Source organism: Grampus griseus (genome assembly GCF_964374135.1).
Source record: "Grampus griseus genome assembly, chromosome: 12".
NCBI classification, from domain to species: domain Eukaryota; kingdom Metazoa; phylum Chordata; class Mammalia; order Artiodactyla; family Delphinidae; genus Grampus; species Grampus griseus.
Genome location: NC_139006.1, coordinates 18,688,307 through 18,713,501, shown reverse-complemented (window position 1 = coordinate 18,713,501; position 25,195 = coordinate 18,688,307). Strand labels below are relative to the sequence as shown.

Below are 25,195 nucleotides of genomic sequence, written 5' to 3'. Positions count from 1 at the left end.
CCTATCTTATATCTGATACTCTCAGCAGCCTTTATTTATCTTCTTACTTTCCATCTTACACAGCAGACTGGGAGCTCTCTGGTATGCACTGGAGCATAATCAATGTTTATGGGAAAATGTTAATTTATAATAAGAGCTACCCCTTCTTGGGCACCTACTCAGCCAGTGTTAAGGTTTACCTTCCCTGATCCCCGTGGCAAAACTCATTAAGCAAGTGTTCTAGTTACTGTCTTTTCAGAAGAGCACACCAGCACTCAAGAGCCTGGCCAAGGGCTTCCCTGGTGGCGCAGTGGTTGGGAGTCTGCCTGCCGATGCAGGGGGTGCGGGTTCGTGCCCTGGTCGGGGAAGATCCCACATGCCGCGGAGCGGCTGGGCCCGTGAGCCATGGCCGCTGAGCCTGCGTGTCCAGAGCCTGTGCTCCGCAATGGGAGAGGCCACGCAGTGAGAGGCCCGCGTACCACAAAAAAAAAAAAAAAAAAAAAAGAGGCTGGCCAAGGTCATGCCATGTGCAAGGAGAAATACTGAGAGGTTTCAGTTTAATTGCTTGTGTTGCTTTTGTTGTTGTTGTTAGCAATGACTTGGCTTTGAAGGATTGTTCACATGTTGCCTAATCTGCTCATGGATTTAAAATATTCTGGGTGATGATCTCTAAAATATCTTCAGTTTTGCTTACATACCCAGAACTTTCATTTCTTTATACTGATTAAGTTCATGATCCATTCTGGCTTGGTAGACATTATTCCATGCTTTCCGACAATGGCTCATAAGGAACAATGGACAAAAGAAACCTCAGGGACATCCCTCAGGTCTCATTTAGAGCCAGCAGATTTCTCTCACCCCCAAACTCTGATCAGAGTTAGAGAATTATTATGATTTTTATCACTCTCTAGTCTTCTAAGTCTTTAATTGGTAGGTATGCTAGTGAGTCCCAAAATAGACATGCATATCATGTCTTTTGCAAATAAAAATGTCCAGGAGAAAAAAGAAAGCCAGAGATATGTATCTATATTTATATAGAGATATATATTCCCATATTTATGTGTGTGTATATATATGTGCACGCATAAATGTGTATTTTTATACATAACGTAACATCTTACAGAAAAACCCCAATGAACTTTTTGGCCAACCCAATATACACATAAAACATATTTCTGGGACTTCCCTGGTAGTCCAGTGGTTAAGACTCCGCGCTTTCACTGCCATGGGCCCAGGTTTGATCTCTGCTCAGGGAACTAAGATCCCACAAGCCAGGAGGTGCAGCCAATATATATATATATATATGTGTGTGTATATATATATTTATTTAAATAAATGCATTATCACCTAAAAAAATAAGATCTTGCCCAAGGTCACCCAACCAAGAAATGGCAGAGGTGGGATGTGAACAGAGGTGGGCTGCAAGGGGCTGAGCTGACGTCAGTGGTCTCCCAGGTCATGGCATGTGCTCGGCCAGCTGTAGGCCCATGGGTGGTGTCCCCGGCCATCTGGATGGAGGCTGATGGGCCCCTCTATAGGGCCAAAACCGTGAGGGGGGCATTACAGCTTGTCCTTTGTTATGAGACTCCAATCACGAAATAAAAAGGTGTTCAGGGAGAAAGAAACACTCCCACGTATACGTACACACTGCTTAGGCACTGAATCTGACTTCAGGGACACGGTAAGACACCTGTCTCTAGCCATTGTGAAAGTACAGTAAGAACCTGGCAGCGAGGTTATTCCTGGAACCCTGTGGGCCTCGCAGATTCAAGGAGAGAAGTCTCAGTCACGCTCTGAGCCTGCCTCCTTTGCTGAGCCAGCTGGAAGAGATCCCTCGGGATGTGTCTATGGCTCTTGATTCCTTTCTTTTTTTTTAAGTCCTCATTCATCCTCTCTCTTTACCTGGGTGAGGAAAGGATGTAGAGCCCATCCCTTAGATGCAAGACCCTTGGTCGCTTGGGGTAGGGTCAGTGCGAACGGAACCCACGGGAGGGAAGGCATCCTTCTATGTCAACCATGATTACCTTTTCCCGGGGTGCAGATGTCATTCTTAATTTCTTCTCTACTTCCAAATCTTTTCTCTACTTCCAAATTCCCTAATGGAGTCCCTTTAGAATCCAAAAATAACTTCGCAGTTAAAAAGCAAAAGAATGACATGAGAACTTTGCTCAAAGAAAGACGCCACATCCCCAAGGCAGCCCACAGAGGGAAAAAAAAGCCGCTTTTCAAGGCCACGGGCCACTAACTCACCACAGAAAGAGATGATGTGGCTGCTGTCTTCATGGACAAACTTGCGCGTGACGGCTTCCTCCATAATCTGCTTCACCTGGAAGGCAGAGGCACCAGAGGGGGAGACCCAAACCCACTCGGGGTGCAGACACCTCAAAGGGCTACATCACTCCCCACGGTGTTCTCAGGCTGCTTGGGATGTTTTGGTAACTGCTTTCCTTCCACATCCTCCCTGCTGTGTTTTCTGTAGGGCTAGGGCCTGTGGCCTCTGATAGCTGCACACTTCACACTGAACTAAATTATTTTTTCAGGCTCTCTGCACAGTGGGCTTCTCTTGAGGTGTCACGAAAAATGTCCTCTCCTTCCTGACTGTCCACATCATCTAAGGCATCCCACCTCTAACTCCTTCCATCCCCTGTTATGGTTTCTTCAGAGTACTTCCTGTCCTATTTGTTTACTGTCTGTCTCCATCTTCTACAATATAATTTCCCCAAGGGCAGGGCCTTGTCTGCCTTTTTTCACGGCTGTATCCATGGAGGCTAGAACAGTGCCTGGTCCACAGTAGGTCTCCATAAATATTTTCTAAGTGAGTGGATGAATGAATGAATGAATGAATGAAACGGGTATATTAAAAAAAACAGGAAGGTGTAGTATGAAGAATCAGCCCTGGAATCCTGTAGACCACAGTTCAAATCCCTGCTCAGGTACCTACCAGCTGGATTTGTGATCTTATTTTGGGAAACAGAGGCTTAGCAACGTGTAGAAATTCACCCAGAAACGTAGAGCTGGCCCAGAGTGGAGACAGAATCCAAGCTGGGTCTGACCCCCCAGGCTGTGTGTTTTTCATACTACATTCATTCATTCAACAAATATTTATTGAACACCTGTGATGTGCCAGGCACAGGGGACACAGCGCTGAAAGGGCAGCCATGCCTCTGCTTATGGAGGTGGCCCTTTGGTGGCCTGAATGCCCTTCTGCTCTGCTGGATTCTGGGCCCCACTGTGTCTGGAGTCACTGTAGCACTTTAGCAAAGTGTTTCTCCCCTCTAAGGCCTCAGTTTGCCCACCTGGAGGTTGAGGAGGTCAGAAGAGATGACCTCAAAACCTGGTCCCCGCTCTACATCTCTGGGGCTGTGACGTGGGGATCCGGAATCCACCCCCATCGATGAGCCCCTACTCCCTTCTGGCTGCCCTGCAGCCCACCTACACTCGGCCTGGCCAGCCCATCCACGTGCCTGTCTGAGAGCAGTCTCAGGCTCTCAGTGTCCCTCTCTCCTTTCCTTCTGATTGCCTTCTGGAGGGGAAGACAGAACCCAAAGCATCCTTGGCCATGTTCTCCGGAAAAACACATGGCAGTGACCACCTGAGAGCTGACACAGCACCTCCCCCGACACAACCAAGTCAGCACCCGCACCGTGAACAGCTCCCGGCCACCAAGCCCAGCAAGCTCTAAGCCTGGTTTTGCCAGCAGCATTTCAAAGTCTGAAAACTATCTAACTGAGCCTGTGGAACTGGTCCCAATTACAAATGGGGAAACTGAGGTTCAGGAAGATGAACTAGCCCACCCAAGGCCATACGGCTAGGAAGCAGCAGAGCTGGAATTCCAACTTATAAAAATGTTTCTCATTTTGGCTCCAGCTGCCATATCCTGGCCCGTCTAGCTGCTAGCTGTATTTCCTCAGGCAGCCCATGTCGCCTCTCTGAACCTTAGTTTTCTCACTGGGTAAAGGGCTTGTAGGAACAGCACCTACAAGGGGCAATGGGAGGACTGCACAAGGTAATGCACCCCATGTGCTGAGTACAGAGCCTGGTGTGCAGTGTACCTGCGATAAACGTTAGCTGCATGTAGGTCATTGCCCTACCGAGAACCTCACACCTGGCCTCCTTTACCGTTATTCTGGTCCTGCCTGAAACATCACCTGTTAAGATTAAATTTCCTTGCTTGGGGGCCCACAGTGGCTGCTTTTTGTAACATCCATCAGATTTGTGATGATTTTGTCAGCATCTGTCCTCCCTGCCAAGCTGTGGACCCCATGAGGGCAAGCACTCCGTGTCTCTCTGCTTAACAACTGTGGTTCCAGCACACAGTAGGTGTTCAATAAAGTTCTGTTTGAGGAATGAATGGCTTGAAAGATCATGATTGACTTCTGCTTTGGTAGAATATTCTAGTTGAAAAACATGCTTTCTTATCACTATAATCATGGGTAAATGGAGTAGCCGTATAATGACAAACAAAGGCACAGAGAGGCGGAGTAACCTGCCCAGAGTCACACAGCCGGTGACGAATGGATTCAGGGCTTGGACCCAGGTTTATCCGACTGCAGGGGTTGAGCCTCTTCTACAACATGCCGTTAAGCCCACATGGTCTCAGAGCATTTGTCCCCCTCTCTGCCCTCCTCAGCCTCAGGTACCTGCCTCCCTCTTTTCTCTGCTCCCAGCACCTAGACTTGGACATCCTTTGGGAATAGAGGCTGAGGGAGTGAGTTCAGGCCAAATAGTGGTGACAGTAGACTGTCAGGGAGGCATGGGGGTGGGTGTCCAGGCAGCTGGATCGGGAGTACTTTCAAAAGCACAGTGAGTAATCAACAGCCAAGAATTGGGAGCCAAGCAGACGTGGGTTCAAATCCTGGCTCAGCCACTTACTAGCTGTAGGAGCTTAGGCAAACTCCCTTACCTATAGCTCCAATTTCTACAGAATCGTTTCACTGACTCTTTTGGCTCCACCATTGAAACAGACTTAGAGTCCAACCATTTTTCCTCCCCTCCACCAGCACTGCCCAGGTGCCAGTGATGCTGGTCCAAGTCATATCTCTCCTAGATTGACACTGTAACCTCTCACTGGTCTCCCTGCATCTACATCCTAGAGGCTGTCTTAACAGCCTTAACTGTGTCCAGAAGGATCTTGTTAAAAGGTAAGTCAACAGAACAACCAGACAGAAGGCCAATAAGGAAACAGGGGACTTGGACGACATTATAGACCAACTGGACCTAACAGATACATGGACTGTCCAACCAACAAGAGCAGAATACACACTTTTCTCAAGTGTACATGGAATAGTCTTCAGATTAGTGTGTTAGGACACAAAACAAGTCTTAATAAATTTTAAAAGACTGAAATCAAAGAAAGTATCTCTTCCGATCACAATGGAATGAAGCTAGAAATCAACAGCAGAAGGAAAACTGGGAAATCCAGAAATAACTGAAAATTTAAACACACGCTTAAACAATGAGTCAAAGAAGAAATCACAAGAAAAATCAACAAACGTCTTGAGACAAAAGAAAATGAAAACACAACATGCAAACATTTATGGGATGAAAGGGAAGCAGTGATAAGAGGGAAATTTACAGTTGGAAATACTTACGTTAAAGAATAAAGATCCCAAATCAGCAATCTAACTTTACACCTTAACGAACTATAAAAGAATAAACTAAACCCAAAGCTAGCAGAGGGGAATCAAGATTAGAAATAAACAAAATAGAGAACAGAAAAAATTAACAAAAGCAAGAGTTGGTTCAAACAATCAGCAAAATTGACAAACCTTTAAGCTGGACTGACTAAGAAAAAAGGAGAGGGCTTCCCCTCTGAGAACCAGCCCTCGGATACTGAGTTCAAGGTGGAGAGAGCTGCAGGGATGGAGTAAGACAGTCCTGCCCTGAAGGGGCCCTTAGTTCAAAGAGCCACAAGCTAAGAGAGGTGGGAGGTAAGTGCGATGGGGACCAGCAGAGCTCCTCGGGTGGGGCCCAGAAGCACCAGCACTGGCACCAGCTGGGAACTGGTCAGAGAGAGGTACAGATGCTCAGCCTCACCCTGGACCTACTGAATCAGAAACTCTGAGGTGGTGATCAAGCCCTCCAGGTGATCTCAAGCACGCTCAGACTGTACTCAAGGATCTAAGGGGATGGAAAAGGAGAGGCGGGGAGAGTGCGGAAGGGTGGGGGAGGATATAAAATATAAAATAAGGAGCTGCCCCCAAATCCTTAAGAAAGAGGCGTAGCAGTCACAGCTGTCTCTGGGGACCCCCCCCCATACAGGCTGCCCCTTCTGGGAACCTCTCCCTCCCACCCTGATCAGACTGGGGGCAGTAGCGGGTCCTGGCTCCCCAACGTTAATATCACGGGGTGCTGCATGCTTCCCTTGCCTTAGTCAACAGCCCTTTATTAAATTCACCTTGGGAAGCACTTGCTTCCTATCGGCACCCTGACTGCACACACACATTGTCTCAACTCCAGAATCTGCAGAGCGGAGAAGGCTGTCTGCTTGCAGCTGTGGATCCTGAAATTCAAAGGGTCACACAGCTGGGAAGCCGGCTGCAGGGAGGAGCCCGTGGCTGCCTGGCTCTGGGCCTCTTGTCCTGGGGATGGATCTGGGGGTGGGTGGTGGAGGGGAGAATGCAGCACCCAGGGTGTTCTCAGCCTGAACAAGGGGTTCCGGCGAGTGAGGGCCCCTCCCCACCTCCGTTGGCTCCCAGCTGTGGGCTAGAATATCTTCCCAGAAGTTCATAACAGGCTGATAGCCGGAGGCCAGGAGAGGAAATTAAAAGGCAATGCTGTGGGAGCCTCCCCCAGAAGGTCACTGAGAGTCTTGCAGAAGAGGGCATGGTCTCGCCGCAAGAAGAAAGAGGCTGCTGCCCACTCCTGCGAGGGGGGGACCCATCCCCGGGGACAGGTCAGCACTGGGGGCGGGGGAAGAGGGTCTGGCAGCTGCAGAAGACTTCTGAAATTAGCTCAACCACCTTCCCCCTCTCACACCCCCAGACATGGTCTTGAACTTGGTCCACGCTGGAGGCAGACAGACTGAGGGACCGTGGGGTGGTTTGGAGACAGTGGCAGTGGCAGGGTGCCATCCTGGCTCCTTGCGGCCTGCGTGATTTTCTAAGCTTTGGACCAGGAATCCCGCCCCATTTGGGCAGCACAGAGGCAGTGACTATGGTTGGCGCCACTCTAGAGCCACACAGACCTGCATTCTCATCCCAGCCCGGCCACTCACGTCCAGTGTGAGCTCGGTCGAGTCGTGCCCCTGCTGGCACCTCAGTTTCCTCATCTGTAAAGTGGAACCTATCACCCCCTGGGGCTGTGCTGAGAGTTAAATGCGATGTGACTGGTGAAAGGGTAGGCCGGGCTGGCACACAGTAGAAGCTTTATGACGCTAAAGCTTACCCTCACTTTTTTGGGCACTCGCTGTGTTCCGGGGACTATCTGTAAGCACAACCTTAATGAGGTCATTTCCCAAGTTATTCCCATTTTATAGATGGGGAAACTGACACACAAACATTAGCTAACTTGACCCAGGTCATGCAGAGGCAGCAGGATTCAGACCCAGGGCCTTTGTTCTAACAAATACTTTGTCTGTCACTGCAGAAGCAGAGGCCACTGTGAACCAAACGCTTCTGTTATTCTCCTTTTGTTTTGTCATTCTGCTTTTGTTATTAGAATAAAAGAGAATGTATACTAAGAGCATCTACGAAGTGCCAGGTGATCTGTATAGAATGTCTGATTTAATCCTCATGGGAGCATTATTATCCCCATTTTAGAGATGGATAAAGTGAGGCACAGAGAGTTTATACAACTTGCCTGTAGGTCACACAGCCAGGACTTGAAGCCAGGTCTGACGGCCTGAACTGAAGCCCTGCCTCCAGCCCTGCCCAATGCTGGGTCAGGCCCTCTGAAATCCCAAGGTGCTGAGAAACCTGTGAGGAGGGATTCTCCAGTGTCTCCCAACTTGGGGATGGAAAGAGGCACTGAACTGGGAGTCAGAAGACCTGGGTCACCTGGATGTGACTCTGCCAACTACATCCCACTGTGGGGGCCCTTCAGAGGCAGGGGCACCTCAAAGGTCACAGTGGTCGGGAAACTGTGATCCCTCTCCAGCTCCATTCTAAGGAGTCCTCCAACAAGTGCTTGCATTTCTCCAACGATGGGGAGCTCACTCTTTTTGGAACCAGCTTCTCAGCTCTAAGGACAGGATGTGAGGAGGCAGTTGAGAGAGGCTAAGAGCCCAAGAGGTGGAGTCACTGACCTGGGGTCCAATCCTTGGCCACTCACTGCCCACATGATGCTAGACAAGCTTCCCCATCTGTAAAGTGGGGTGGATGGTCTTAGCACCCCTACCTCACAGGGGTAATGTGAGGCTTGAATGAGACTGTGGAGACTGTACTTGGCACACAGTAGGGATGCTACAAACAGTAATGACTCTTGACATGGTAGTGACGGTCAGGTTCACTGAGTGGCCCACGGTGGATATCCATGAGGGTTAGTTAGTTAGGTGAATGGCCAATTGCTAAGGGGCCCTTTCAGCTCTATTCACCAACCCCAACTTCCTCTGGCTGTGGCCCAGCCGTGCCTCCACATCAGGCCTCAGAGCACCTACCCCACCCCACCCCGGGCCCCACCCGGCAACCATTCAGAAATATGCCCTGCCCTCCCCCATCCCTCCCTCCCTCTACCTGCAAATATTTAAACAGCATAAAAGGAGGAGTAATCTCAGGAGGGAGACAGGGAAATCCGGGCCAATCTGCAAAGCCGGAAGGGGGGCTCCTGGTGGCTCCCCGGGCTGCCCTGTGTCTCTCCTCCTCACACCTGCCACCTGCGCACACCCAGGTACCCTCATGTTGCCCACCTGGAACCCTGCCAGCTTCCAAATCGACTTGCTCCTCCTCCCTGACTCTCCACACTGTGCTGTGTTCACTCCTCTAAGCCCCAATGGGAATCACATGGCCCAGTATGCAGGGCTGTCACAAGGATTACGGAAAATACAGGCAGGGGACCTCAAACGAGACCCAGCACACAGCTGGCACCATATAAAGGGAGGCATTTTAGTGACGTGAGTAAGAACATGGGCTTGGGAGCCACCAGGCCCAGGTCAAACTCCAGCTCTGCTGTTCGCTGGGGGACCTCGGGCCTCGGTTTCCTCATCTGTGAAATGGGGATGATGTCTGCACCACCTCACAGGGGTGCTATGTGAGGATTCCACAGACAAAACAGGCACAGTGCTCAGAACCGCCCTGTCTAAAACGGAGCCTCTTGCATGGCACCCTAGAACTTATCACAGCCTGATCGTCACTACACGTCTGTGGATTTATTCGTTCAGTGTCCGTCTCTCCCAAGTAAACCTTGAGCCCCTCGGACAAGCAGTTCAATATATATTTGGTGATCACTTTGATTATACCAATAACACGAATACCAGTAGCCGATGCTTATGGAGCTGGGTTCCAGGCAGTGTCCTAAGCCCCTTGGATGCCTGATCTCGTTTGCTATGTGTGTAAGGCTGGGGTCAGCAAACTTCTTCTGTAGTAAGTCAGACAGCAAATACTTCAGGCTTTAGGATAGCGGTGCCATATAAAATACAGGATGCCCAGTAAAATCTAAATTTCAGATAAACAAGAAATACATATATATATTTGGTATAAGTATGTTCCAAATAGCGAATGGTAAATACTTTTGCTAAAACATTACTGTTTCCCTGAAAGTCAAATGTAATTGGGCTTTCTGAATTTTCATTTGCTAAATCTGGCAAACCTCTTTTTTAGACCACGTACAGTCTACGTCACAGAGTCTCTTTTGTTTTTACAACGCTTTGCAATGTAAAAAGCACTCCTGGCTCAAGGGCAGCACACAAACAGGCTGCATTTGGGCCACGGGGATCCCTGGTTTAAAGCACCCAGCACAGTGCCTGTGGCACATAGGAGGCCTAAATAAACATCACCAGAGCTGCCACCTGCTCGGCGGAGGCCTTAGAGCATCCGCACACCAGCTGGGGTCTCAGGTGGTAGGTGCCTGGTGGTGCAGGTGGGTGAGTAATGCTTAGGTAGCAACAGCTTCTGAGATGGAGGCCCCTAGGCAGCCTGACTCTTACATCTACAAGAAACTCACGGTGGAGAGGACTGTTAGATTAGGATGCCTGGAGGGCCTTCGAAATGGTTTTAAAAATAACTCTCAGGGACTTCCCTGGTGGTGCAGTGGTTGAGAATCCGCCTGCCAATGTTCGAGTCCTGGTCTGGGAAGATCCCACAGGCCGCGGAGCAACTAAGCCAGTGCACCACAGCTACTGAGGCTGTGCTCTAGAGCCCGTGAGCCACAACTACTGAGCCAGCGCACCACAACTACTGAAGCCCACGCACCTAGAGCCCGTGCTCCGCAACAAGAGAAGCCACCACAATGAGAAGCACGTGCACCACAACAAAGAGTAGCCCCTGCTCGCCGCAACTAGAGAAAGCCCGCGTGCAGCAACGAAGACCCAACACAGACAAAAATAAATAAAAAACAAAACAAAACTCTCAGCATGTGGGGAAAGTGGGGAGAAAAGGGGGGTGGCTCAAAGGCCCCCTCGACAATGACTGGGGTGAGGGGGGTGAGAGGTGGATAGGCTGGGCCACTCTGCAGGCACCCCGGATGCTAAGAACAAGAAGCCGATACCTTAAGAGGCCAGTATTTCCAGCTCTGCCTCAGAACACAGGTCCCCAAAGGCAACGCAATGGGCTCACCTCCACGCCTTTGCCTAGGTGGTGCCTTCTGCCAGATGCCCCTCCCTGCATGCTCCAGCTGGCTAACTGCAACTCAGGCTTCAGCCCAGGGGTCCCCTCCTCCTGGGAGCCTTCCTGGACTTTCCATACCCCAAGCGGGGATAAGCATGCCTCTTCCACGTTCCGCTAACACCTGCCTTCCCATAACGTATCACATGAACCAAAACTGTCAAAACTGACTGCTCAGTCAGTCAACATTCACAGAGCGCCTCCTATGTGTGCAGCATTAGGTGGCAAGCAGATAGAGTCCCTGTCCTCATGGAGGTCACAGTCAAGCAAGGTGGAAAGACATTAACTAAATCACACCAACGGGTAGATAATGACGAAGTGAGACCAGTTCTCTGCAGTGAAAGAACTTGGTTCTATGAGAACAGATAACAAGGAAACTGGGTGGGTGGGGAGGTCAGGGAGGGCTTCCTGCAGGAGGTGACGCTCAAGATCTGAAGTACAAGTAGAAATGAACTTTCTGGGCTTCGGATTCACCAACTCTAAAGCATAGGGAAAAAAAATTCCTCCTGCTACTGCCCCCACAGAGGTGCCCTGGAGCTCAAAGGAAGGAACAGATGTACGGACAGTGTGGCAGGGAAAAGCACTACATGGGAATAGCTGGCGGCTCTGTATTTTTTAATTTGATATGGGCGAGGCACGCAGGAGGTGAGAGTTGGGAGGGGCTGGAACAGGGCTGAGGCTGATGGGTGGGGTGGGGCGGGGCGGGGGGGAGGGAAAGGAATATTTTGGGAAGCTCCAAAGCAGACACAGATGTGGGGGCTGGATGGGACCGCCTGGCAAGCTATAACTATTCCCATGGTGTGGCTCCACCTGCCTTTCCTGCCAAATCCTGTCCCTTCCCAGTCACACGTGCATTCCTTCTGTGTGACCCATGTGACTCCCACCACCTGACATTCGCTTCTGCAGTACCCTCCACCTGACATCCCCACCCACCCTTACATCCACCTCCAGCTCTGGAAAAACCACCCAGTGCTCCAGAACCAGATAATGTGACCTTCTTACTCCCTCCTGAGACCCCCTCGAGTTGATGTGATGCCCCCTCCCTTTCCCAACTCCTAGAGTAACACCCACTGCACAGCCATGAGCACTGGACTCTGGAATCAAACTTCCAGAATTCATATCCCAGCTCATGCACGCATGATCTCGGGCAACTCATGTCCCTTCTCTGAGCCTCAGCATTCTCATCCATAAAATGGTGTTATTCATATTAGTGTTATATTAGTATTTGTATTAGAGATTAGTATTGTCTCAAAGGCATAAAATAATACATTTTGTACATTTTGTAGCAATATATCTTGGATCGGTCTCTGAAGGCAAAAGAAATAAAAGCAAAAATAAACAAATGAGACCTAATTAAACTTAAAAGCTTTTGCACAGCAAGAGAAACCATTGACGAAACAAAAAGACAACCTACGGAATGGGAGAAAATATATGCAAATGATATGACCGATAAGGGGTTGATATCCAAAATATATATAAACACCTCAGACAACTCAATATAAAGCATTAAACACAATAGCAGCTACATAGTAGGTGCTTTATGCATTTGTTTTATGTAAGAACAACCAGCATTTATTTATAAAGTGCTCACTGTGTGCCTGGCACTGTGTTTAGGGGGTTTATCTCATCCAATCCTTGTGGCAATTTGGAGAAATGGATACAATTAGCCTCCTCATTTTACAAACGAGGAAACTGAGTCTCAGTGAGATTAAATGACTTTCCAAGAGCACAAGGTTTTCAAATGGCAGGGCAGGGATTCAAACCCATGACTACCTGCTCTGCACCGACCCTGGCACACAGTAGGTTCATTCATTCATTCAACAGACACCTACGGATGCTTCCCACAAGCTGGGTAGGAGCTTTACATATGTGAGCCCAAAGATTCACAATAATATAGGTGTCATTGCTACTATTCTCATTTTTCCAACGAAGCAGCAGACCTGGGAGGGACAAAGGTCATCTGGCCTGTGAAGAGGCTGGGATCTGAATCAAGGTCTCCTGCTCCAGAGTCCCAAGTCACGGTGGGGACGCTAGCAGCCAGGTGGCCAATGCACCAGCTCCCTCAGCCCAGTGAAGCCCAATGTCACAGTCACAGCCAGGGTCCAGCAGCACCTGCCAGCTCCACCTCTGCCCCAGCCATCATCTTTCATGACCCATCTCTCCCCGCTCGCCAGGCACCTCCTAGCTCCCTCTCTCTGCCACACGTCGGTTCCCGAAGGAAAATCAGAGTCATGAAAAGAATGTCCAAGCTGAAATGCTTATTACTAAATGAAAGAAGCCACTCTGAAAAGGCAACATACTGTATGATTCCAACTGTACGACGTTCTGGAAAAAGCAAAACTATGGAGACAGTAAAAAGATGGGTAGTTGCCAGGGGTTGGGGGGAGAGAAGGATGACTAGGGTGGAGCACAGAGGATTTTAGGGCAGTGAAACTGTTCTGTGTGATGCTCTAATGGTGGATACACGTCCCTATGCATTTGTCCACACCCACAGCATGCACATCACCAAGACTGAATCCTAGCGTAGCTATGAACTTGGGGTGATAATGTGTCAATGCAGATTCCTCCATTGTAACAAATGTCCCATTCTGGTGGGGGGTCCATAGTGGGGAAGGCTGTGCATGTGTGGGGTGGGGAGTGTAAGGGAAATCTCTGTACTTTTCATTTAATTTTTACTGTGAACCTAAACTACTCTAAAAAAATAAAGTCTGTTTCTTAAAAAAATGTCTTTACCTTACTCTGCCACTCATGGAGAATGTTGGCGGGGGTCCCAGCTTTTGGGCAAACAGGCTGAGTCTCCTTTCAAAGAGACTCCTCCTTGCCTTCAGCCTGTGTGGTCTGCAGGGCGCTCTGGGGCCTCGCAGAGCAGGGGTCTGAAGGTGTCTGGCACTAGGACCTCAGCAACCACAGGGAATGGATCAAGCTTCCTTTTCGGGATTCTCTCTCGCCTGCAGTTCCAGGACTGATCTGCCCCACCCTCACGCCCACATCCTTCCACCCTGCCCACCACATCCACACAGGTAAGGAAGGCAAAGCCACAGGGGTGTCCTTCTGCAGTCCCATCCGTGTGATGGGAATGAGCAGATAAATAAATAAATGATGAAGTGGTGGCATGTGGATTTTCAGAGGGTTAGAAAAGCCCTCCCTCCGGTTCCTCACTCTTAAACGCCCTAAAGGTGGCTATGGGGCTTGCAGGAGAAGCAAATGCCTCTCCCGGGCTGCTACCGGTCCCGCCCCAGTTAATAGTTTACTGACGTGCTATAAATAGGCACCAGGCATTGTTTCCGAAGAGCAGAAAGACCCGCCAGCCAGCGGGGCTCGGAAGGAGAGGTGTTCCGGGGCTGAGAATGGAGTTCCCACCAACAGGTCTGTCATCGCCACCCTGCACAGGTGCCCCAGACCCCTCGACAAGGAGTCTTCCCCAGTGCCTGATTCTAAGACCATTCACCTGGGGACATCCTGGCCAAAAGGTCCCTCCGGCCAACACTCCCACACCCAGCCCCGGATGGACATGGAGAAGCCTTGAAGGCCATCCCCCGGCCGCCCCCCATCCCCAGGAAAAAGGGCCCGCGTGTTTCACATTCTCAGCCCACACCATGGACACCTGCCAGCTTTCTCCCGGTTGCTCTGCCTACTGCGTGTGGCGGCTCCCCTGGCAACATGCCCCGTTTCCACAGACCCACGGGCCTCAAGGATGAGGAAGGCACACACGGACTCCAGAGGGTGCCGAGATTCTCTGGAAAGCTGCCCAAAATCTGGGGGTCTGGGAGGCTGCAGGAAAGAAAGAAACGGAATTCCCAGATGGTTCACACTCAGGATGGACCAGAAAATGGACTAACCACCTCCAGCCAACCTTAAGAGGAAAAGCAGTGAGATAGTGTGTTTAAGGGCTGGGTTAGAATCCTGGTTCTTACGGGCTCTCCGACCTTGGGCAAGTCACTTCACTTGCTCTGTGCTTCAGTTTACTCATCTGTAAAATGGGACAATAAATAGGACCTACCCCTACCTCTGAGGTAGGGGTAGGTCCTATTTATTAAGGATTTTTTAAAGATCAAATATGTTAATGGATATAAAGCACTTAGCACAACGTCTAGAACATGATAGAACTTTCTGGACATGCTGTATCCCTGTATCGTCCAATATGGTATCACTAGCCACGTGGGGCTATTGAAACGTGCCTAGTGCCGTTGAGGAACAGTATTTAAAATGTAATTTTACTTGATTTAAATGTAAATAGGCACACGTGACTAGTAGCCCACATTGGACAGTGCAGGTCTAGAATATAGTAGGTGCCCAATAAATGCTCATTATGATTATTATTAGAGATTGATATTATTATTAGAGGACTCACTGGGTTAGAAATTAGGAGACACTATTTCATTTCTGAGCACGTGGAGGTTGGGAAACTGTACTGTATTCACCTTTGTATCCCAGCATCTTTCAGGATTTTTTTTTTTTTTTTTAATCTGTGAAAGGTTTATTTAAAACCATATTAAAGGACACCAACTGTATTAGGGTATCTGGGTTGTGGATCCTCTACAGGTCCTGAGGATGATGGAGGATACCCTTTCCATACAGCAAGTACAAAGTGTTTGTACAATTTCAGGGTTTTGCACACCCCAGAGTAAAAATCTCTGATCCAGCAGACACCTGCGCACAGCAGGTCCCCAGGCAGCACTTGGGATCACAGCCAGGCACGGAGCATCAGAGTGGCCACCTCTACTGTTAGGGGCTGAACTCCAAATGCAGGACCCTCAGGCTGTGAAGGTGGATGTCTGTGGTTTGTTGGCCTAGTTACCATCTCCCTGTCTGGTCATTTCACCTTGACTCTCCTCTGGGTCCCCTCCTTTACTCTCACAGGGCTGACTCCACACTTCACCCCTCCAGGCTTGACCAATCAGAGCAATCCATCCCACAGCCATTGGCGCAAAAGGAGCACATGACCCAGGCTGGTCGGATGAGATGTAATCCTAAGACTTCTGCTAGAACCGTGGGGAAGGAGAAGCTCTGTTTGTCTCGATGTCAAGCTGGCATATTGTTTCCTGAGAGCGGCTGGGCAACCCTCTACCTCCCCATAGAGAGGAAGCATAAAGCTTACACAGACAAAAGCAGCACAGAGAGGTGGAGAGAGATGGTCCTGATAACATCACTGGAACCCCTGGATACAGCTGTACATAAAGCCGGATCACTACAAACTTCCCAAACCCTTGAACCAATAGATCCATTTCTTAGCCTCTCTTTCCCTTTCTGCTTTATATTTATATGTTTATTTACTGTTTTAACTAGTTTATTTTTAGCAAGTTATCATCCAACTTGAATTGGACGGGGCTGGCTAAAATACCCTGCTCTGCTGCTTTGCAGCTGTGTGACCTTACTTAGTCTCGTTTCTCAACCTCTATGAGCTTCAATTTCCTCTTCAGCAAAGAGGAGTTGCTATTCTGTACGTACTCTATAGGAAAATTGCTTTGTGGATTAAATGAGACAGAGTAAAGCACTTAGAGTAGCGTTTAATAAATGGTAGTAGTAAAAATGTCTTTATTTCTTAAAAAAAAAGAAATGATAGCTGCTCTAATTCTAACTTTCTATTTCAACATAATTCACTAAATAACAATAATTAGAGGAGAATTCATTCAATGCCCCAAGTATCGCCAAGTCCCTTGATCTCTTGGGGCTTCAGTTATCCGATTTTTGTATGGGGTCTACGGCAATAGGACCTGTTACTGTCCTTCACAAATGCCCAGAATCTGAGTTCCTTCAAGATTTTGTAAAGAAAAAGCCCAAAAAGCTATTCATCTCCTATCTTCTTGTACTACTAAAAGAAAGAAAAATACGCTGCCCCCACTGGAGTTCAGCCCTCCTAGCTGCCTCACCTGGGGGCTCACAGCAGCTAAGCGGCAGGGCCAGCAGGCTCACGAGGGTTTCTGACCTCCTGAGGCTGAGGGATTACCTCCACGGGGGCCGATGAGCAGTCAGACACAGAGGGAACCTCCAGCTGCCCACCCGAGGATGGCAATGCCATCAGTCAAGACTCAGCCTTGCAGACTCCTACTCAAGGGCTCAGTCCCGCTGGATCCCCTTCCTAGGCTACAGCACTGCTGCTGTGGTCCTGGCACCCCCCAGCCCGAGGCTTACCCAAGGAGATCATGATCCCATGCTGAGGGCATCTGCAAGTTCAACGTGACCAGAAAGGGCAGCAAAATGTCCTTCTGCAAACGAGTTCCATCTCACTCTTAACTGAGTGAGCCAAGCACTGTGCCTGGTCCCTCCACAAATACTGTCAAACCCCCGTGTGACGGCATAAACGAGTGGTAGATGATGCCCTGGCCATCTGATACACAAGGAAACTCAAGCCAGAGAGATTCCCACAGCTCCTAAACGGCAGGGCTGCAACCTGAACTCAAGGCTGTCTGGCTCCAAAGCTTGGCCTTATCCCTAACTCCACACTCTCGTCACAGCTTATAACCACATTGGTTTTGGCTCCAGAGTGCAGAGCTGGGTCCTGGAGCCAGACCCCCGAGCTGTACCACTTACAGTCTCCACGACCGCATGGGTGTTACTTGCCATCTCTGTGCCTCAATATCCTTCTCTATTAGGTAGAACGTTTTATCCACTCCACGGGGCACTGAGATACTTAAATGAAGTCATTCATATAAAATGCTCAGTAAATGCTGTTTAAAAAAACTTGATCCCATTAGAATGGCTTTAGTCGAGCCCTTGTTTTCCTTGAGTGAAGGCTCCCCAAAAGTCTTATCAGCTACTGAGTATAATAAGTCTTAAATACAGACTTGGCAAATTCAGAGTAGAGAAAACACAGGAGAGACTTGGCTCTTATAAAGAGATGCCGGTCAAATTAGATGGCTCGATGTCCTTAGAATCCCTGAGCCGTCCGACCTTGTCCACTTAGAAAGCAGGAGAATGAGACAGGGAGAAGGGACCCGCTAGGAGGCCACAGGTCGTTAGACGCAGAGTTGGGACAAGGACTCAGGTGTCCTCACCTCCCATCCTGGGGTCTGCAGCCAACAACTGTGGGTCCAACTGGGTGACAGAAATGCACTTTCCCACCTGCCAACCAGCAGCAAAAGCTACCACCCTCTCGCAGAGCCCCTCAGGAGGTTACTGCAGGGGGGACCCAGCCAGACTTCACGGGAGACATATCTAGGCAGGAAAGCCAGAGTCCCTCCTGCCACCCCCATCACATCGAACCCAAGCCCACCACTATCCAAAGCTCCCGGAAGCCGCATTGCCAGAGATACAAAAAAAGCATCAAACCAGACTATGTGTGGATATAGCTGCATTATTCATGAGAACTTCTGCCGTTTTAAGTTCGAAAACACGACACACACCAACTGATTTGAGTCAACCCTGCAAGCAACAGAGAGCCCCAAAATATCCCACCCAGTATTCCTGCTTTTGTTCATTCGATCAGCAAGCGTTTTCGGAACCTCCACTTGGCCCAGCAGAGGAGTGTGGGGCTGTGATTTCCAGCCCAAGAATGGAAAGCTCGGAAAGAACTAGATAGAAGTTTCCTCTCTTGCCTAATGACTTTGTATCCTCATTTGTCCCCTCCATGTATTGCCTGCCTGCAGCCACACATAGGTGAACTCACACTCCCCCCATGCTCAAAATCCCCCCACGGCTCCCATCTCACTCAGAGTAAAAGCCAAAGCTTCCGAGGGCCACAGGCCCTGCACGATGGGCCTCCTGTTCCTTCTCTGACCTCATCTCATCCTCCTTCATTCTTTTTCCCTTTGCTCCAGCCTCGCTGGCCTCCTCGCTATTCACTGTTCCCCACTCAAGGGCTTTGTATATGCTGTTCCCTCTGTCAGGAACACCCTTCCCACAGACGTCTGCCAAACAGACAATGTCACCCTGTCAGAAAGGCCATCCCAGAGTGCCCCCTCTGGAGCACGCTTCTCACCACTCTCCACCACCTTTCCTGCTTTATTTTCCTCATAGCTCCTGTCACTATATTTATTGTGTTATCTGTCCCCCAACTAGACTGTAAGCTTCACGAGAGCATGTGAGCAGGGATGTTGCTTTGTTCACTTCTCAATCTGCAGTTCCTACAACAGTGCCTGGCACCTAGTAGATGCTCAATAAATATTTGTGGAAAGAAGGAAAGAAGAGAGGAAGTTTTCTTCTAAGAGCTGGCAGAAAGGGTCTGTCCTGGCCCCTGCTGCCAAATGAAACTTCCTGAAGTTCAACTCCAAGCAAGACCTCCCCTGTTCATAAATCTTCTAGAGCTCCCTACTATCTGATGGAGCAACGGCTGCCGCCTGGCACCCACAGCCCTGCACAAGCTGGGGCTAATGGACCTTTCCTGACTCATCTCCTTCCCCTACACACATCTGACCCCCAAGCCTGCTTCCGGGGACTCTGCTGTAGCTTGTAGCTCCCTACCTCTGCCCTCTGTGAATCAGGGGCCACGAGGCCACCCTTCAGATCCTGAGAATGTGGGACTTGAATCCTGGCTTCTCCACAGGCTGGCTGTGCAACCTTAAAGCGAGCTGCTTACCATCTCTGTGCCTCCAGGTCCTCTTCTATAAAGTGAAGGAGATGGTTATTCTCCCTCTTAGGGCTGTCTTTCTGAGTAAAGAAGGTGGCATGTGGGGGCCAATCAGCAAAGCAGTGCTGTTCTGAGCTGGATACTTCCTTGTGATGGGGGCTGTCCTGTGCTCTGTAGGATGTTGAGCAGCATTCCTGGTCTCTTCCCACTAGATGCCAGTAGCACCCCCAGCTATGACAACCAAAAATGTCTCCAGATGTTGCCAAATGTCCCCTGGGGTAGGGCTGCCAGATTTAGCAATACATACTCATTCTAAAAAACTGTTTGTTGTTTATCTGAAATTTGGATTTAACTGTGTGACCTGTATGTTATCTGGCAATCCTACCTGGGGGGCAAAATTGTGCCCCCTCCTTCACTAAGAGCCACCGGGTTAGACTGACACCACCACAGGGTCCTAGTACTAACATCAGCTGTTTCCCTCTTGATTTCCTCCAACCTTCTCAACACGTCCCACCTACCTCCCCTCTCATGATCCCCTACTCAGGAGCTGGGAGGCTGAGTCCCCAGACAAGCCCAGCTCAGCCACTGTGAGGATGGCTCCCCAGGACAGCCCTCACACCAGCTCCAGTGTGCAGAGCGTAGCTTCCTCTCTAGCACCCACCTCATCGCCCTGCCTCTTTCTCAGGGTCTCTCCTCCGGCCCACAAGCCCCTGCCTTCTCCCCTCCAATTAAGAGGCCTCCCAGGCCCAGCCCTGAGGCAGGAAAACAAGGCAGTTAGACACTCTGCTTCCCTTATCAACTCGTGTCACGTGGCTAGCTCCTTTAGTGGCAGTCGTCATGGCAACGGGAAGCCAGTCCCTGAGGCTCTGGGAACCAAAACAAAATTAAGGGGTGGAGGTGGGGAGGCAAAAGGAGGGGAGGGCTAATCGAGCCAGGAAGGAGCCAGGATAGAGTTGGTTGGATTTAACTGGAGGAAATTATGCTGAGGCCACGCTGTCCCCAGCTTTCCCTGGGTGGTGCTGGGGAGACAGAAAATAAAAAGATTCCTGTCCTGGAGAAGCTCAGACTAACGTGGTGGGTGTTTTCACATGGTTTACCCTGATAGGTGAGTAATTTTCACCCCCATTATGAATAAACTGAAACCCAGATATGTGTGAAGGTAAAGACAGATGCTTGTCCAAGTTGTACAATTGATAAGCAATGAGTTTCGGCTCCACCCTCTTCTTTCCATATTCCTCATGTCCTCCCCACTCCTTTCCTCTTGCTTTTAGGATAGGACCACATGCTCTGCCCCCTCTGCATGTGGCACCATTGTCCTTTCTCTCTGCACTCCAGCCACTTCCTAGTCCTTCCATTCCTTGTCTGTAGTGCTCCCTCCAGCCACAAAGTCTTTGCATGTGCAGTTCCCTCTGCCAGGAATGGTTTTCCTCTGTCTCTTGCTACCTCATACCTTCACCTAAAAAGCCTACTTATCCTTCACACATCTTCTTAAACATCACTTCCTCCGAGAAGCCCTCCTGAGCCACCTGCATGCAGTTATATGTTCTTGTGATGCCAAGTGCTTCTACTTCAGACCTCAGTGCACAGCCTGCAATCATCCTTTTAATTACATTCGGATGTCTGTCAGGGTCTGTCCACCGTACTGGAATGTAAACCCCCAGAGGGCAGGGCCGATCTTGTTCACTGTGGGATCCACAGAGCCCAGCTGAGTCAGCACTAGATGGAACTTCCAGCCCCACAGGCTCTACTAGCCTTTGTAGCTTCAGTGGCTCAGACAAAGTTTGCAGACCTGCTTGGCTTATCTACAGAAACTGACTGTTAAGCCGCCCCTTCCAGAAAGAAGGATGGGAGGGGCCTCTGGGCGAGGCTGTGACAGGCAGGGATGTGGTTCTGAACCCAGAGGGTGGAGAGAAGGAAGACCTCAATCAATTCCCAGTTTTCTAAGCAAAGAGCTCCCCTTCACCATTCCATTGGAGATGCTCTCCAAAGAGGTAGGCAGAGGAAGGAAAGGAGAGAGGAGATCTGCTTTGGGGGGCATGGATTTGTCACCACGCCCTTGGGGGCACCCATGCTGAACAGGGGGCTCACAGACAGAAGACTGTTCCCCTTCACTGGTTCTGTGCCCTTGAAACACTTCGCTTACTCTCTCTGGGCCAGTTTTCTTATCTGTACAATGGAAATTATACCACCCACACATGCTGAGATTGTGGCACTGTGTAGATGTGGATGGGCATGTTTGTGATTTAGGGGGTAAGACAGCCTGGCTCTAACACCAGACAGACCAGGGGGATAAGTCCCTTCTGGGCTGTGTGCTCTTGAGGAATTTACTCCTCCTCTCTGAGCCTCAGTTTCCTTGTCTGAAAATGGGAACAACCTCATTCACTTCATAAAATTACTGTGCACACAGGATACAGCACAGAGTAGCCCCCAGTAAGTGGAAGCACTAATTACTAAAACGATGTGCCCCACGAAATGCAAAATTTAGAAACAGCTATCAACTTGCAACTATAAGTCTTGCCTTCTGATTGCAGATCGGGGTCAATGGGCACTCGAGGTCCTTTGCCGAAACTTGCAAGGTTCTACCTCTGCACCCCGCCCCCCTGCCCCCCACCCAGGCATCAAGCAGGATGCCAAGAGGTCCCTCTGACCAGGTGATGGCCTCGGCCTCGAGCCAGGCAGAAAGCTCATCCCAAGCCCCAAACTCAGCTGCTCCCAGGAGAGAGAATGCAGCCTCAGACCGCTGGCCACCAGGGGAAAAGTCCCCCACAGCCTGGCCAATAACCCAAACTAGACTGACATGGATGGGACCTCCAGGGACACTGAACCAATGCTCCCTCCTCCAGATATGGAAACTGTGTCCCTGAGAGGGGAAGGAACTCGTCCAGGGCATCGAGGGAGCTGGTAGCAGAGCTGGGTTCAGGGCCCCAGCTGGAGGCCTGCCCAGAACCAGGGAAGCACTCCCTCCAAGATGTTCACAAGCTCTTCTGCCTGTAGGTCCCCTCCCCCAACCTCTTGTTGAACCAGTCAAGCATTTCCTTAAAAACACAGCCACTCCAGGTGAAAACATTTGGGGAGCACATATTACACCCAGGTTTAATTAAACAATGAACAAAAAAATTGTATGTTTTTAAGCTGAAGGGTTTTGGGTGGGAGGTCTATACACACTTCCCCCCGAAACAATCAGAATATGTAGGTTTTGATGGAAAGAGGGTCTAGACAGAGCTTTCTTCAGGTCCCCACAGGGGTCTCTAAGAGGCCTGAGCTGAAAAGTTCTGGGCCTTTCTGAGGGATTCCATGTAGCCTGTATGTCTCCTTATTCAGAAACGCTAGAATGGGCAGTCAGCCTGGAGCTGATTCTTTTAGCAACAATGGGACATGCCACACACTGAGACATATGCACAGACACATGCCCACGCTCCCCAAGCGGGGAGGGGAAGCAACAGGTTCCAGCCTCCAGGCTGCCCTTGGTGGTATCTGCCACCGTGCGGGGAGGGGCTTCTTGGTGGACAGCACTGTTACCAGATACTGACACCCTCAACATACACAGAGGCACAGGATCAGGTCAGCCCCCGAGGTCTGCGGCCATTCCTGGTCTAGGGCTGAGCACTTAGGATGCAGATGTGAGGCAGGCTCAGCAGCAATGGGGTCCCACGTGGAGGGATGCGGGTGACATGAGGAGGGCGATGCACACACACGGACACAGTCTCACTCATACACACATGGTCACAGCTCACTCATTCACACACAGACTCATGCATCCCATGTCACATGCACACACACAGTCACAACCTCACTCACTCACAGAGATTCCCACATCACACAGATACACATCATAATCACAAAAACAGATAAACACACAGACACACGGATGCATGTACACATAGAGATACACTTAGATATCTCCAGGCAGATGCACACATGTTCTCAGATACACATACTCACAGCTACATGTCCTCACCCACACAGACATGTGCATGCACGTACACACACAAAAAAACACACGCAGTCCAGGTATCTAAATGCTTCCCCAGGCACCCATCACTATAGATTCTCCCACTCTCCGAGAAGTCATGAACTATTAACTCTAAGGCTAGACTGGGCTTCCGTCTAACCCCAGGGAGAGCGAAGGGGCAGAGGGGCAACTGAACCCTGACTAATTCTCACCCTCGTTCGAGGGTGGGGTGGGGTGGGGGTCAGGGGGGGCCTGCCTGCCAGGGGAGCATGCACACATGCCTCAAATGGAGTAACCCACTGACCTGGGACTCTCAGGGAGGGAGTCCCCTGGCTCCTGGGGGTGGCTCCAAGGACTGAGAATTTCGGGGAGGGGTAGGTGGGGAGCTTTATTTCCCCGTAGTGACTTCCTCCCCTTTCCCAAAGTCTCGTGCTCCTGCTGCAGTCCCATCCAGCCCGCCCCCAGCAACATGCCCTGTCAGCCCCGCCAAGTGCTTTTCTCACCTTGGCGAGACCCACCAACCTGCTCTTCCACAAGAGGGGGTCCTACTCAGACACATCCAGGTGTGCCTCCACCTGGAGGGCCCTCACACAGCAGTCGCCCCTGCACACAGCACAAAAACACCCAGGGCCCCCCACCAATAATCTCACCCCCAAGCTCACCCGCTTCTAGCCCCGTGGGGTCAGCACCCACGCAGGGTAGCTCCACACCCCAGGAGGCCACCGCTCCTTTGCAGACGCTTTCCGGGCTGGCTGCGGTGGCTCCCTTCCCTGTGGGTCGCGCCCCCGGCCCCCGCCCGGCACTTACCTCCTTCTTGACGGTGCGCAGCAACCTCTGCCGGGTCTCCGCCTCTGTGGGGTGACACGGGGGAACTGCCGCTCAGCCGAGGGCTGGGGGCCGCGGCTCGGGGCTGCCCTCCCGCCGCCCCCGCGCCCCGCGTCCCCTTACCCGCCAGCCCTGAAGCCATGGCTGCGCCCGCAGCGATCCAAGTGCGGCCGGCGGCGGTGGCTCCTAGGGGCTTCTCCCGGCTGCTGCGGCCGCGGCGGGGCGGGGCGAGCGCCGAGTGACGGTCAAGGCGCCAGACGTCAGGCCGGGCCGCGGCTGCCCCACCCTCCGAAGAGCCACGCTGGGCCGCCCAGGCCCTAGCTGAGGCTCCGCGCGGCCCGACACACACGCTCACCCCCGCGCATCCGGCGCGTCCCGCGCATCCCGCGCCTGGACCTCCCTCCTGAGGGACCGCCCCCACACCTCCATGCCCACCCGCCTTCTATGCGGCCGGGAAGGACAGCATCATTTATTCAATGTCTGCTGTGTGCCAGGCTTGGAAGTGGCGGGAGACGGTGGGGCTACTATCGACACTCTACTAGCTTCGGTTTTCTTATCTTTAAAGTGGGTATAATATGATCACCTCATGGGAATAATATGAGACTTAAATGAAGTACTGAATGTAAAGTGCTTAGCACACACCTAGGAAAAAAAGGCCAGCAACCATAAAAGATAGCTGTGCTGCTACTATTACTGTTGTTGTTGTTATTATTATTATTACAGGCATACCTCGTTTTATTCTGCTTTGCTTTTTTTTCATTTTAAAAACTTTACCATGGACATTTTCAAACATATATAAAAGTAGAGAGAATAGCATAATAAACCAGATTTATTATAACTGGGGATGGCCCCAGTTATTAATATACAGCCAATCTTTTCTTTTTTATACCTCACTTGTGTCCTACCCCCTGACACCATTATCATTTCATCTATAAATATTTCAGTGTATCTCTGAAATATAAGAACTCTTTTTGTTTACAACAAAACCCCAATCTCATTATCAGACCTAAAAACTAACACTAAATTCTTAATAACAACAAATATCCAGTCAGTGTTCACATTTTCCCAGTCAACTTATAGATTTCAGTCTATTTTCAACTAGAGTATTGCTTGTGTCTTATACCCTTTACTGCACTTTGCAGATATTGTGGGTTTTGTTTTTTACAAATGGAAAGT

General features: G+C 50.3%; 1 protein-coding gene across 2 annotated transcripts in view; it reads right to left on the bottom strand.

Moving 5' to 3' along the window:
- SGSM1 (small G protein signaling modulator 1) overlaps positions 1–24,204 on the bottom strand; it is a 75,681-nt gene extending 51,477 nt beyond the window's left edge. For both annotated transcript variants that reach the window (XM_082668458.1, XM_082668459.1), the window contains exons 1-3: positions 24,143–24,204; positions 24,002–24,045; positions 2,230–2,305 (exon numbers count right to left, since the gene is read on the bottom strand). In XM_082668458.1, the coding sequence (XP_082524584.1) occupies positions 2,230–2,305; positions 24,002–24,045; positions 24,143–24,161 (139 nt within the window). In that variant the 5' untranslated portion in view covers positions 24,162–24,204. The remainder of the gene's footprint in view (positions 1–2,229; positions 2,306–24,001; positions 24,046–24,142) is intronic.
- Positions 24,205–25,195: the final 991 nt, after the last annotated feature.